Source organism: Molothrus ater, chromosome 15 (genome assembly GCF_012460135.2).
Source record: "Molothrus ater isolate BHLD 08-10-18 breed brown headed cowbird chromosome 15, BPBGC_Mater_1.1, whole genome shotgun sequence".
NCBI classification, from domain to species: Eukaryota; Metazoa; Chordata; class Aves; order Passeriformes; family Icteridae; genus Molothrus; species Molothrus ater.
This window is the reverse complement of record NC_050492.2, coordinates 4932689-4948510: the sequence shown is the minus strand read 5'-3', so window position 1 is coordinate 4948510 and position 15822 is coordinate 4932689. Positions and strand designations below refer to the sequence as shown.

Below are 15822 nucleotides of genomic sequence, written 5' to 3'. Positions count from 1 at the left end.
TGTAGGTAAATTATTCTTTGCATCCCTAATGCTAATTGAGGCACAGGAGATTCACCTGAACTGGCTGCTGTTCAGGCACAGATGAAAGTAATGGGTTTACTGCTGGTTTAAACAATGTAAATCTTCTGTGGGAGATACTTCAGGAATTGTTTGAGCTACTGAGGATTCTTGAAAGGCCTCAGCATGTGACTATAATTGGAGAAAAAATCTAAATGGAAATGTAGGACACAGACAACAAGTTGGTGCTACAGAAGTCTGACTCTTGAAATGTCATTTTAATGCGTATTCCTCCCTGGTTTTACAAATAAATACAAGGGTGGGGTGGAATTAATGTCCTTTGAAAATTCTGTCCCCAAATAGTCAAGAACATACTGATTATCTCCTATTTTAGTACTTTAGCAGAATTTATAGAAGTACTGATTTCCATTCATTCATGAAATGATTGGTTTCAAAACATATGAACACTTATTTTTTTATGGAATATAGAAAACTAGAAATTAACTATGTAAATAAAATAATAACTTAGGTATTAGTTATTATCACTGACTGAGTAGACAATGATAGGAATCAAAGATTATTTTCAGTAGCCATTAAGAAATCTGCATGAGTCATTACAAGCTGCTTTTGCTGGGGTTTTCTTTTGTTTCCTTTTCAGAACACTTGGCTATCCCTTCTATCATGTAACACAGGCAGTTGTAGATCAATTTGTTCAACCATGCATATAGTGAGTAAGGTTGTACTGTTTGGACCAAATGGAGGTCATAAACAGTTTTAATTTATAATGATGCTATCACATGTATGCAGTTATGCTCAAAAAGCAGAGTTTAAGTGGTTTTATTATTCATAGCAGCAATAGCATCACAGTTTTTCTTCACCCTGCCAGGATGTTGTAGCTTAGGCTTGTGCAAGGTCTTTATTTTGTGCCTCTCACCACTAAAATTATGTCTGATCCTGATGCTTCTTTTACCACACCAACTGCATTTCTCATTGTAAATTGGGTGCTGGGAAGTTAAATTTAGGCAATTTAAGACAGAAGGGATTTTCTTGTATGCTCTGCCTTCCTTCTAGCCCTTGTGCTCCTCCTGTATTCCCTCAGAGCAGAGAACAGATCCATTCTAGGGAGTGGAGGCTGGGGAGAGATGAAGGGCCACACAGTGCCCTTATAATTTTATAATGCTTGTGGTGTTAGAGATCCAAAGATATTATTGAAACAGGGCTTTGGGAGATGAAGGTGGTACGTTTTATTAAACCAACAGATGTAACTGAAAAAAGAAAAAAATAGATGCTCTCAGAGACAGTCTGTCTTGAGGTCTGAAACACAGGAAACAAAATCAAAAGGCTGGAAAAATTAATGTTGTGTTTGTGTCACCCAAATAATAGATAATTGGCAAAGAAAGGCTTTGCTAGATGCAAAATAGAGAAGGATATTGCCAAGGGAAAGTGGTCATTGGCTCTTCTGCAAAACCAGAGCTTTTCCTTCAACTCCAAAGGACTTGCAGTGAGAGTTTCTGGCCAGGAGCCCCTGTGATGGGTGGGTGCTTTCCCAGTCATTTGCCACTTTCTTTCCCCACTGTGTGCTCTGTGATGCCCCATGTGAGGCCCTGTGTTTTCCTGAGAGGTTCGTGGGGGCTGGGGCTGGATTCAGCACCATTGGAACACAGCAGTGTGGTCAATGTTCTGAAATTGTTCTGTTCCTCCAGAAGTTTGAGGTCACTGAGGGTGTGTTTGCATGTGGACTAAAACACGCAGCAGAACTATCCAGATTGCTGGCAGAGTAGACAAGTATGGTACCAAGAGGTTTTCTGAGATTAAACTCAAACCTGGCTTCTTCAGGTAAGATTGAGGGGAAAGCTCCGGTTTAGTTATTTTCTCTGTAATGGTGAAAGTGTAAGAAAAGGTCTGGAAATCAGCTATTTCCATCTCCGCACAAAATGGCATTGCTAGTACATTTCTGTGTGTAGTTATTTTGTAATGGTGTGGTGCTGGTCTGCTCCTGCAGTACCGCTTGAGGAAGCTTAAGTGGAAGCACATTTAACAGCAGTAAAATAGAGTTTTCTCACTCATCTTCATCAAAGCCTTGCCTGTCTTATGGAAATGTGGCTGATTTATAGAGTAACTTCCATAGGAGAATGACTTGCCTTGCTCACTGGAGCTGTAAGGAGTCAAGCAGTTCAGTGTCCAAACGCTTTTAGTTCGAGCACAAGGTCAGTTCTTATAGAAAACAATTTATTTTCTTCAATGTATAAGCTCATGCTTGGTTTTAGCCACACAGTCTTATGCCTTTCATGAAAACAAACAAGCTGCATGCATGTTTTCAAGTGTTTTGTTGACCTTGGATGCAAATGCAGCCATTTGATTCCATTGTGAATTTGTAGATAGGCCTGTGAGAGTGAATAAATACTTCTACAAGTACGTATGTATGTGTTTGCATTTCCTGAAAGTTGTTGTCATGGATATAATCAGTACATTGTAAGAGATGTGGAAACTTCTTATCAAGACTTGCATGAGAAAAGCAATTTACAAGTAAGGGTGAGAAAATACAAAATGAATGGGAAACAGGAAAGATCTCTCCCCTAATTGTTCCTGTTACTTATTTTAAGCAGAGGAGCTTCTTACAGCACTTGGGACTTATTTTTGCTTGTTTTCTTTTCAGAAGGTAGTGAGGCAGTTCCTTTAGAGTATTTACTAATAATACTCTGGGAAAAAATGCAATAACTAAACTCACGCATCTCTATTTCTCCCTCATCTTTGTGTCCCCCTGAAATTTCAGGTGGTGTTAATTTCCATAAAACAGGAGACCTTTAAAACGGTGTAAGGAATCCTTTGGACTCCTTACAGCAGCGGAGCAGGAAGGAATTCTTGATCCATCACGCAAACTGTTCCTGTGTTGGGTCAGCTAGTGGTGCATTGATACACATACAGAGAGATTTAAAAGCTCATTGTTCTAATGAATATTTTTGTCCTTATGGTAACTTTAAGTTCACGTGATGAAAGTTGCTTAAAAAGGTTAGTGAGAATCTGATTTTAATGGATCTGTATTTAAGTCAGTGGATTCCCAGTCTCCAGGGGAAAAAAAAAAAAAGAGGTGAAATGCTGCAGAAATCACAAATTTTTCAATAGGTTAGGGCTTGCAAGTTTAAAAGAGTTGTTTTGCACGTGTTGCAATACAGATATGAAGACTGGATTCCATCTGTCCAGATCTTACTGTGATGGTTTTTGATGAGATTCTGAAGGCAAACATTCACAGAAAAGCATCAATTCTTACAAGTTTTGTGGTATAATGATATGGAATTACCCTGGGTTGAAACTGACCCCTGGTTCCCTGATAATGATTTTGAATTCCTCTTTATAACCTCCTCCCTGGAACTAGAAAACCCTTACAAAAGAGGATACCAAGTTATTTAAAGCTGTTGAAATATTCCTTTAGTCTACCTGAGTACCTTCAGACCAGATGCCAGAATGTAGCACTGTGTGGCTTTCATGAGCACTCTTCTGCACAGTCCACAGCTAGATCCAGATTTTTTACCTTCTTTCCTTTTCCCTAATGCAGTCGATGTGGTAGGATCCACTAGTCCAAATAGGGTGCTGCAGCAAAGAAAAATATCTGTTTTAAGGTTTCTTCCTATTTCATGTTGGCTCCATGTAAATCCTAGTGTGGTTGTGGGCTTGTGGCAGTTCTGCAGACAAGGACTTTGTGTGCTTTGGGCCAGCTGACCAATTGCCAGTTGGCAAAAAGCCCATTTGCCCTTGACCATGTAAAGGTAGATGGTATGAACAAAGCAAATCACAGAGGCTGCACTGATGTTACATGCTGTAGTTAGGAAAAAAAACCTTCCAATCAACCTAAGACCAAAACAATCTACGCACATTCCACCCCCATCTTGCATGAAAATGAACCCTACTTGTATGAGGACTAAATGTGTGGATCTCTTTTAATGGGAATTCAAAGTTAAATTTGAAATTTGGGCTTTAGCTTGTTATTAATTTTTAAAAAACATTGGAAATATGAACATATGTCTGATGCATTCCTTTCAAAATGTTAGTCCTGGGTCAAGTTTCTTCTTCTCTGACCACTTTAGAGCAACTTCATCTAGAAATTCCAGGATTAATAAAATTAAGTGTCTGTAATACCTTTTATAAAAACAGATTTATCCGGGCTAATATGTTTCGTTGCTATGATAACTCAGTTATCAACATTAAACATTTGTTCAGTTCATTTGTTTATCAGTGGCAGTTTGTTAGTAGTTATAAGTAGAATTCCATCTGCCAGTTAAACTAGATTGGAAATTAATGAGAAATTAGCAGCTCCTGGTTTTTTGGGGGGACAGGGGGAGGCGTCTCTCCTAATGAATATATGAAGTTAATTGCATATAAATGCATCTCCAGGAGCTGGTTGGGGGGCATCTCAGGTACGCTGCACACAAGTGTGCCAGTCAGGCGCAAACAGGCACACACTGTGATTATCTCAGTTTTCAAACCTGGAAGAGACAAGAACGTGTTGCTAAATGAGAGAGGCAGTATGTCATGCTCACTGAGATAAAAACAGAAGCTGCCAGACACTTTGGCTTTATTCTGCGAATTCTTTGCTTCGAAACTCTCCTCTTTTCTTCCGGCTCATTCTGCCTGCCGTTCTCATTCTCCCTCCTTCGCTCGCTGCTGTCGCGATCCCTCTCTCATTGTTCTCTCCCTCTTGCCCGTCTTTGATGCACATACGTTGTCACATTTCATTGACTCTCCCCTCTTCTCTGTTCTTACACTCACGCCTAGTGGTGCTTCAGCCAGAGCTCGCAGCCTCTCCGCCGAGTTTTAGTCATGTGTGAAGCTCAGTTTGATCGAGCGCTCCTTTTCTGCCTTTTCGCTCTCGCCCAAGATTAAAAGGTGGCGTCACATCGCTCCCCGGCTTTTTCCCGCAGGAGGGACTTAAAAGGGACAACAAAAACTAATCACTTTCAATAAGCGTTTTCTTGCGAAAAAGGGACTTGGCTGTGCGATTCGAGGCCGGTGCTAAGGATTGGGAAGGCTGGAGGATGCTTCATACTGCTAACAAGGGAAGGAAGCCTTCAACTGAGGCAGGTAAGAAGTGTCTGAATCCCAATGTTTTATGGAGTGCTCGCTCGGAGCGGCGGATTTCAGCCTTCGGTAACTGAGGCAGGCAACTGCAGCAAGAGGCAGCATCGGTGTGGTATCAGATTCCTTTTGTTTAACATGTAAAGTCTGTGCTGGAAATTGAATTAGAGATGGGGTTCTGAGAGCCCTGTATTCACAATGACTGCTTGTTTCCCCCCCCCGCCCCCCTTTTCTCTGTGTATCAAAATAAATCAGAGAGCCAGCTTTTGTGAAAGCTGGACTTCGCTTAAGGTTAAATTCAGTGCTGAAATCTCAGTGTAAGAAAAGCTTTAGAGTCTTAGAACCCTCAGGGAGCTTGCATTCTGCAATTTGATTCCAACAGCTCAATTTAAAAAATGATTTACTTATTTACTATTTATTGTGTAAGGTAAAATCTAGCATTGAGTTTAGGTCTAGGTGAATATGGTTTGTTTGCCTGGCGTTTTGTCGGATGAATAGCTATACCCTTTCAGACATACTGTAAAACCTATTTCGTGTTTATGTTTTGTAAATTGAGATTAAGTAGCATCCTGAATGAAATACGTGACTAAAACTCATAAAATGCATCTGTGTTTAGTAAAGCAATCACCAAATTAGAATAATGGATTTATGTCAGTTGTCAAATGGAGTTAACTCTGAAAGTGCTGTCCACAAGTGCACTTGGATTACAATAAAGGGCTTTCTGTTTAACAGTTATTGAGAGGAGCTAATTTATCAGGCAAAGCCTATGAACTTAAGTCTCGTGATAATATAAAATTCTATAGCCTAAAGGGTTTGTGGTTTTGGGAAAGTACCCTTTTATTCTCTATAAAAATACATTAAGGTTTTATAGGGATTCAAAAGGCAAAAATAATTTTAGTAAGTGCTTTTTATTCACAGCTGGAATATTTAACTATTGGGACGCCTGTTTCTGTTCATCACCGGCTTTAGTGCCTTTTTCCTCTCCCTGCATTTTACAGTTGCTCTCTGTATCAGCAAACTGACTCAAAATAGGAGGAAGGGATTCTGAGCAGCAGTGCTATTCTGAATTTCATTGTCACACTGAAGAGTGAGCAGGCAGTCAAGGAGAGTTGGACCATTATTAGGGCTCGGGAAGGAAGCAAATGCTGTTGTAGTGATCAGAGTTATTTGCGAAGTGGAGCACTTGCTGGCTGGCTCTGAGCAGAGCTGGGAGAAGCTAACTTGGTACGCTGTCATCAACATCGATGGCTGGGCACAGTGTCGTGGTGCAGCCCTACAGATGAGCACCCTGCAGAGTGAAATGCATGTGTTCACCTGAGAACTTTGCTCCTGATGCAGGTTCCCGCCGAGGCTGGGTGCTGCCTGCAGTGCCCCAGCAGGGCTGGGTGTGTGTGCGGGGCTGCCTGGGGCAGGCACAGGCTCAGGGGGACTGAGCCCCCAGGGAAGCACAGCCTCCCCTGGTGAAGGGGGCTTCTAGCCTTGCTCCTTCCTTCAGTGGTAGTTAATCGTGCACTTTCATCCTCATACAAAGGCACAGATTTTTATTTTTTTACAATTTTTTTTTCCTGAAAGCTTGTAATCAGAACTTGCAAATATTTCACTGTTTTTCTGTGTATATTTTTACTTTTTAGCAATGGTTTTGCTGAACTTGTTTATTTTTTGGCATTGGAATTGCCACTCCAGCTCTGTTTCACCTTTCAAAATGTTTCTATATGTTCTTCCAAGTTCTTTTTATGCTTCAGTTCTGTTTAGGCACATGTTGGGTCAAACTGAAATTAGGAGTAACTTCTCTGACAAAAATAGAAGTTCTGGATGTAATGTGGTACTTTAAATGGTATTTTGTGACTTAAAGTATATCTGAGTATAAATAGTAGATGAATTTTGGTAGGAATTAGTCATGAAGACTTAGGTCCTTAGGAAATGGCAGGAAAGTGGAAGGTTGAAGCTGAGCCACCTTGATCTGCTTGAGCCCAGAATGCAGGATCTGAATTGCAGAGCATTTATCTCTGCTTTTGGCATTTGCTAACTCTGCCCTACTCGATGTTAAATGGGTGATTAATAGAAATAGCAGCGTTTTACTGATGTTCCAGTAGATGTTGCTGGAGAGCAAAGTTAAGATTACTTCATCTAGAGAAAGAAATGCAGTGAGATTACAAAAACCAAAGAAAAACCTCAAGGCTGTTGGTAGTTCCATAATATGGGATCAAAAATTTTTACATCATTATTGTAGGTGCTATTCCATCTGAAAAGCTGAAGAGACACGTGCTGATATGAGGCACATGCAGATACAACCATGTGTCTTTTCTAAAGGTTTTTAGTTTTTCCTTACCTCTTCAAATTTTATCACTGTTATTGACAATGTTTGATGTGTGTTTTCTTAAAGGAAGGGCTGAAAGAACGTCCCTGAAAGTTAGGGGCGTTTTTGTTTTGTTTTTTGTTTTGTTTTAAATAAAGCCACAAAATGCAGGTGTTTAATTATAAACTAAGATAATAAGATAAATAAATGCATGCCACCTCAAAATTTGAGTTCTAATACCATGAAGTTGCTTTCCTTTGAGAATAGCAAGACCTTACCAAATCAACACAGTAAAAGACAAAAAACCCCCTCTTAATTTGTAAGATATTTTATGTGTGCTTTTTTTATCTATTAACAATTGTGAGTTACCATCTTCTTATGTGATTAAATTCTGAGAGAAGCCCTATGATGAGCCTCAGATCAATAAATTGTAAGCACCTAATGGCAAATGTGTGAATAGTAAACTGTGATGTTCTATGCTAAAACTACTGGTTTAATTAATCTGATAAAATGATAAAGCAGTCCCAAAGGAGTGGAGGATTTTAGTATACAGGCACTAACTGATGCAATTTCAGGCAACCACTGACCTCTATCTGTGGGAATACTTATTTTTGGAGATGATCGTCAACAGTAACTGATTTCAAATTCAAAACACTAATGTGTGTTGTGTTTCTTTAATCCTAGCTTTTCATGTAAAGCAGGATAAATATGCAAAACTTAGGCTAGTCATGCTAAAAATATGATCTTTCTGTGTGCGACTGGTTTGTACTTATGTGTACCTTAAATTAAAAAAGACAAGAATTGTTTGAAGACCTTTTAGAGAAGATATCTCAGTTTTTAGAATTAAAATTACTATGTTTGACTGAATTTTATAATACATAGGTGCATGCTTTTATTTTGCATTCTGCTTAATGTGTAAGAAAATTTCAACTTTGGCTTATAATTGGGAAAAAAATGCACATAGAAAAATGGGTGGCAGATCTCTTCAGTCACCTCTCATGTAATTAGCATTGTATGCTATTTACGTATTGTGGCTTAGATTTAGTGTTTTTATGGGGTTTGCAGATGCATGTGCCAAAATGTTTTTAATCTGAGCAGCTTTAGGTTGATTGGGGTTTTGTTGTTGTTGTTGATTTGGTTTGGGATTTTATTTCCAATATAGGTTTGCTGTTGCTAATAGGGATTTCTTTAATTTATTGCTCAATTTGTGCCTGCACACAACTGTGTACATGCTAAGGTAATTCCTTAACCTTCAGAAAACTGTCTGTGTACCTGGTATGCAGAGGAAGTGAAATCTTTCTGCATTTCATGAGTATAGTTTAGGAAATGTAACACTAAATGTATTTATTGAACGGGGAGTAGTTGTTGTTTTCCAACTTAGTAGTTCCCATTGTTTTAGGGGCCATTAGCTATGGCCATTAAGTGTTGTGTCTCAGTTGGCCATGGCCAAAAGTTCATGAGCACTTTGACATTTTTAAAATTCTGTGTCATTCAGAAAAATAAGCCTGACTTTTTCCAGTGAGAAAATCACCAGAATTACGTTCTCGTACCTTCCTCCCAGACTTGTCAATTCAATGAAATGGTACATAATTTAGTTTAAAAGATTGTAATATGTCACCAGTTTCTAAAGAGAATTCCCTGTTGAAAACATTGGCAAATTCAGTTTAAAGGCTTATGACACAATATAGCCCTAAGGAATAAACTTTTATCTTTGTATTTCTCAGTTCTCAAAGTCACGAGGAGAAAAGCAAGCATACTTGTATACTGGAATTTTCTTTAGGATATCACTCCTGAAAGCTCAGAATAGCTACACAGGGTCAGTAATTCTGGCCACAATTGAGTTCAGTGCCATATTTATCAGAAGCAGCAATAGTGCATTTCTAGGTTTGTCTCTGGATGCTTTTTATATATAAACAACATCAAAAATGTGAATCGGTGTATTTTAATTTAAGCCCATTTGAAATTTAAAAATACTTACCTAGTCTCACATTATTGGAACTGAGGAGGAATATATATCTAGGAATCTGCAGCAAGTTATTGACATATAAAGCTGGGCTGTGTACACAGGAAAATGTACTGCAGATAATAGTAATTTAATGACTTATTTGTGAGCCTGGCATCCATATCAGAGACTATGATAGTACCATTAAAATAGGTAAATAAAAATGTGGAAAAAAGTATTATTTTAAAAACTAGAAATAGGATTTGGCAATGAAGTCATCCTAAAAATCTTCTACAAGAGGACATGTTTGTATATATTTTCCTCATTAATGATGCAGTAACTCAGAGTATGGGATGTAAGTTCTTTTAGCTGTATTGTGTAGAAGATATTTAGCTAGCACAATTCTTACTCTATGCATGCAATTTTTGAAGATACGGAGATCAGTTGCTATCTATAGCTTATATTGATTTAATAAAATTCAACCTGTAGCTCATAACTGATTCCAAATCAAATAAAATTTGGATTCTCTTATCACATGGAATATGATTCTAACATGGTAAAACACTGCATTAGAGGGCTTTATCCCCCTGCCCTCAAAAATAAATCATTTTTAAAAAGCAAAAAAGCTTTTTAGAGAAAGCTTTTTTGGAGCAGGACACTGGTTTTGGATTGTTCTCCTAAACATTGTCTGTGGGATTTCAGGAATATAATCATATGAAAGTGTCTTATATGTGGGCCTTGTCTGTAAAACATTCTAAGTGTTAGAAAACCCAATATACATTTGCCAGGAATGTTGTTATGGACCTGAATACTGAGTATTTTCAGTTGGAGAATGTGCCTTTGTGTTTTCACCTGTTAATTCTGTATATATTTGTGCTAATGCCTCTTGTTGTATTTGACCACACAGTCCCACCAAGTAATGGCTCTTAACGGTGCCAGTTATTCTAACATTGTTAAGGAAGAACATAGTCTCTTCTGTTCCCCTCATTTCTCTTTGTTACTGGATTAGTGTCTATTTTGAATAGATTTTAGTTGACAAATTCAACTCCTTCAGTCCTTTCTGTTTGGTCTAAATGTCAAACCCAACACAGGCTTTTGTGGAGGATTTTTTTTCCCCTGGCAGCACAATGGAGACGAGGAATCTCCTGCAAGATGTTGTCCTTTGGTGGGGCACCAAGGCTTCTACTGAGCTGGGAGAGACTGTCTCCTCTCCCCACACACAGTAATGTCTGTTTTTCAGTAATTCTGTGTGTCTGACCTGTAATACTCCCTCCCCAGCAGATATTAATGCTAAATGAAACCTGGTTTATCTCAGTATTTATGTTGATATTCATAGTTGTAGCCTAATTCTGTACATAACTGATAATGTGTGGTGTGTTTGTGTTTGAAGGACACAAAGAGAAGAGGGGAGAAAAAACAACAAGAGATTTTTGCAGGAAAGATGACATTTCTGAGAACGGTGTGGGATTAAAGTCAAAACTGTAACATCAGAGACTGAATGCAGATTTCTTTTAAAGTCAACCTATTGTACTATTGCTCTGGTGTGAGTGCATGGACATAAATAATGTATATGTGCTATACATATATACATGCAGTCTCTAGAGGTCAGTAGAATGTAAGGAATGGACAGATGTTCAGTTTTCTAATATGAGACTTTGAGATGCAGCATATCAGTTGTTGCAACCTAGAAAAAGATGAATATGTTTCTAATGAAATTTGGAAGTGAAGTAATTAATCAGAGCTAACAAAGAGCTGAATGGAGGAGAATCGTGTCTGTCGTGTTGCGGAAATGAGTGTAAATTATTTGTTTTGGGCAAATTCCTTATAAATGCTCATTTGTGTTCTGAGAAACTTGACAGAGATCCAAAGCATGATTATTGTATTATAGCTCATTATATTGCATCTCCTTGCTACCTTTTTTGAGAGGATCTTGTAGAATGACTGCAATAAAATTTAAAATGGTGTTTTGAGACAGCATGTGTCAAATGCAAAGCAAATCAAGGCTCAGTGTGGGGCAATGTGTTTTCTCTTCCTGTTTACCCTGTTAGCCATGGCCAACCTCAAGAAATTATTGTTTCATTTTTGTTCACCACCTAACATGAAATCTTCTGCATTAACTGATCACTTGTGGTTGAAGGTTCTGTTTTCTTTTTCAAAACTGTTTTCACACAATCACGGAATCCTTTAGGTTGCAGAAGACCTCCAAGATCATTGAGTCCAACCTGTGACTGATGATCCCCACTGTGACAGCCAGACCCGAGCACTGACTGCCACACCCAGTTGATTCCTGAGCACCTCCGGGGATGGGGATGCGCCGCCTCCCTGGGCAGCCCCTTCCAGTGCCTGACAGCCCTTTTTGTGAACAAATTCTTCTTGATGTCCAACCTAAGCCTCCCCTGGTGCAGCTTGAGACCATTTCTCCCTGTCCTGACGATGGCTCCCTTGGAGCAGAGCCTGCTCCTCCCCTGGCTGTCCCCTCCTGTCAGGGGTTGTTCAGAGCCAGAAGGTGCCCCTGAGCCTCCTTTTCTCCAGGATAAACACCCCCAGCTCCCTCACTTGTTTGACTCTCCAGACCCTTCTGCAGCTCCATTTCCTTGTCTGGATATGCTCCAGCAGTACATTATCCAGACTTGAAAGAAATCCTGACTCCAGAGTCAGGCTGAGTCATGATGACACATCTGTATTGTATTGTAAACAATGGGGTTAGATTTAAGTGGAGTTAGATCTTAAATTGCTATGTATATATTTCAAGGTCCTTAGAAATTAATGGTTCATATGCTCTCCATTTCTCTCTCTAAAGAAGCTTTTTGGGTGGTATTTGACATCTTTCTTCTGTTCATGTTGTAGTTCTGCTTTGCCTTGTGAAATATTGATAGGACAATCCCTGTCATGGAATTAGTTAAATTGTCAATTCCCTTTTTACTTGCCTTCTGGTTATTTTTGTTAGTTTGCCTGGAAGCTATGCTTCAAAAATCTCTGTGATCTCCCCAGATATTCTGGAAGACATCTTTCAAAGTAGTTTACACAACTTGTTTAATTGGTGAGTTAAACAGAGTCAATTGTTGCAGGAATCATTCTGGTTTCCTTTTCTCACTGTTCTTTGAGTGTATTGAAAACTTTCTATAAGAATTAGATGTGACAAAATGAAGTTGTGGAAGTGGATCTCAAACATCAGTTATCTGCTTTTGCAGAAACAGGAAAACCACCAGCTCCATTTGTATTAAATTTATGCTTTAACATAACATTGTGACGGTCATAAAATATGTACTTGGGATCATCATTAATACATTGTGATAAATAGTGAATATGCATTGATGCTAATGAAGTCTAATAGTCTCCACATAAACAGCACGTGAAACTTTGAAGATCAGCCTGGTTCTGGTGTGTGAAGTTGCAATATCTGATTATATGAAAACATCACCTCTGTAGATGGTGAAGAACTGGCTTACTCAATTTGAAATGATGGCAGGGCCTTTGAGTTTAGTTAGTTTACAATGATATAGTTTATTTTGCTTTCCTGTTGTTTGTGTGATTAGGCATGAAATAATTATATTATAACAACAATGGTCCATATTTTTAGATACAATGGCTCTTACCTACCTGAGAACTATGTTAATGTTTGTGGGAACAAACCTGAGTTTCAGAATCATCACTTGTAAAAAACATGTGTTATCATTGGGGTTTTCTTTCCCCCTTTTAAGAAATGTAAGCAAAAGAATAGTGCAAAGGTGGGGATTAGATCCAGCAGCACTAATGGTGGATGTGTACCTTTGGTTTCAGGAGTGGATTGTTCTTTATATCCCCAGTCAGTTACATAAGGGAATGAGAAATGACTGGATACAGCAAAAACAGAGATAAGATGATTTTTTTTTTTTTGCAAAGGACATTTGCCTTTCAAAAATATATAAACCAATGGTTTTAAATAATAATAAACAGCAGGCAGAGTTAGTTTGTATTGTTCACTCTATGTTTCAAGGCATACTACTAGGAAATGCTGGGTTCTTTTGAGTTTACAGCCTAGTAGGCAATCCAGTTGTAGGTAATCATAATATGAAAGAATTGTCTATGTAATTACCTGTGATTGTGGAGAACTTCATTTCATTACTCAGTTGGTCCCATAGTTCTTTGTTGAGTGTTTTATTTCTTTGCAAGAAGAGGTGTATGCTTAGAAAACAGGACAGAAGTTCTTGGCTTCTACAACAAACACCACAGAACTCTGAATTATGTGCAAACTTGAGTAACCATGAGATCTGGATTTAGAGAAATATGAAATGACAGTAATAACCAGTATCACTGTAAAATTACAAATTATTTCAATTTAAGTGATTTCATTTTTCTGCACACATTTTTAAAGTCTGTCACCGTAAGCTGTTGACTTCATCTTGAATGCATTCTGCAGTCTTGACAGTTGAGGATTTGTTAATACTAAATCAGTAATTGTTGGCTTTGAAGAGGGATCCAGCATCTTCAGCAAGAGCTTATTAAACTGTAAAATATGGATTGCCTTTACCCTAATGGCCTCTGAATCCTATTACCATCCCATTAGAGAGTGTGGGATTTTAGTAATTCTGTTGTTGTTTTCGGTGGGCAGCAAGTACAATGGGGAAGGGCAGGGGTTAATGCAATTCATCTCCTGTAATAGTGTAACAGTGAGTCCTTTATCATTCCGTGGGAGTCTTTTCCTTCCTGCAGGGAGAGTGTCTGCAGCCAGAACCAGTCCCCCACGCCCAAAAAACCCACCAAAACCCCTGAGGTTTCCTTCATTAGCACCACTTTGTAAACACAACAGAACTAAGCTGATAAATAAGTGCCAAGTAGGCTGTGGTCTAGGAGGCTTCTCAAGTGCTATCGTTGTGCCAAGAGGTATATTGAAAAACCTCTTCAGACAAGATCATTATTTTTTAATTATTTAATTGCATCAATGCTGTAATATTCCTATTGGTTTCCAAATATATGAAAGCACCTTATTCCTTTCCCCATAAATGCAGTGTGAAAAGTGTAAACCAAATGTAAAGCAAAAAAGGAGAAAACAAGTGGTGTAGGGTAAGAGTGAAACTTTTGTACATAAAATAATGGTTGCTTATTTTGATCTGTGTAACCTACCTCAAATGATAGTAAGTCTTACTAGGAGAATAATTTCTTTAAAGTTTTCACTAGAAAGGAATGTGAAGCATTACCAGTTATTAAGAGGGAGTAGAAGTCATGTGCAGGGGGTTTTTCCTGCCTTCAGTTGTGCATGAGGGCAATATGTAAATTTTTTGCAGTACCTGATATGATTTTCTTTTCCCCCAAGTGTTTTATGGAGATGGATTTGACAGCTAAATTCCAAATGCTAGAGGCAACTTGCTTCTGATTTCACAACAGGATCAAAAAGGGGATGATTTCAAACAGATATTGCAAGATCAGCTGAGAGGGACCTGTCAGGGTAACTTTTCTGATAAACAATATCTGATGCACTGATGTGCAATACCCTGTTGAGCTGGGTTTAGTTTTTTTCATGAGATGCTTCCAGCTATTAATTTTCTTTTCAAATAGAGATAAAATGGATTGTTAGGGCAGTTACTTTACCATTATTTATTTGAGAAATTAGAAGGTATTTGTATGGATTGGAGTCTTCATAACTAGTTTTTCTTTGTTTACTCCAGTGTTTGTATTTGGTTCAACTGTTGTGTTACCTGTAAATACAACAGCTTTATTATGAATAACCAGGATCTTGTGTGCAAACAGTGAGAAGGGCCAGAGCAGAATCTGATAGAAGAGAGATGGGTGGCTACTGTTCAAAGTATAATCAGTAAAGGTCATGTGAGCAGCCTTTTATGTCCTACTTGTATTTATTTGTGCCTTTTGCATGTTTGGCAACAGAGCCCAGGGAAACAAAAGAGATGCATCTTGATAGAGGCAAGATCTTTGAGATCAGGGGCTCTATAAAAACTGATCAGCTCATCTTTGCAGTCTTCCCTCATTGTTTGTGGGCCCTTGCAGTTGTTGCACACACACACTTCCTCCTCTGTGGCCAGATCAGTTTTCTGACACTGGTAATGCTGGGTCTTGGAGAGAATTGATTGATTACCTCCTGGTCCTTCTGCATTCATTCCTTCCCAAAATGGAGCATCACAATTGCTCCCGCTTCCCATGAGGGCTGGAAAGAGAGAGCCTGGATTCATCTGCTGTGGGAGTTGCGCATCGATAATCTGTTCTCTTAAACTCTAAAATCAGGGACCAGCAACCCAGTTTCTTTCCTGGGGAATAGATAGGTTCTATTTTACAGGCAGTGAAATTTAAAAGCCTGGCAGTATGCTGTACAAGTAGGTCAGTGTTATAGCTGGAACCAAGTCAACTGATTTGTCAGAAAGCTATTTTCCCTCCTGAAAGCACCCTCTTCTTGACCCTGCATTGGGTAGAGTCCATGTAGGTCAGTCTAGTTCTGTTAAGTGCTAAACAAGTCTGTGGGAAGGTATGATCTGCTTCCTTGAGTTAATAATCTAATTATAGTCTGCTTACAGAAAGCTGTAGTATC

At 38.7% G+C, this 15822-nt stretch overlaps 1 protein-coding gene across 4 annotated transcripts in view; it reads left to right on the top strand.

The window, feature by feature from the left end:
• Positions 1 to 15822, top strand: part of TENM2 (teneurin transmembrane protein 2) — a 737821-nt gene that overhangs the window by 396559 nt on the left and 325440 nt on the right. The window contains exon 1 of one of the 4 annotated variants that reach the window (XM_036391822.2): positions 4532 to 5073. The exons of 2 other annotated variants lie outside the window; for them this stretch is intronic. In XM_036391822.2, coding sequence (XP_036247715.1) covers positions 5028 to 5073 — 46 coding nt within the window. In that variant the 5' untranslated portion in view covers positions 4532 to 5027. Of the gene's footprint in view, positions 1 to 4531; positions 5074 to 15822 lie in introns of those variants that run through there. One more of the 4 variants, XM_036391823.2, reaches the window with a different exon arrangement.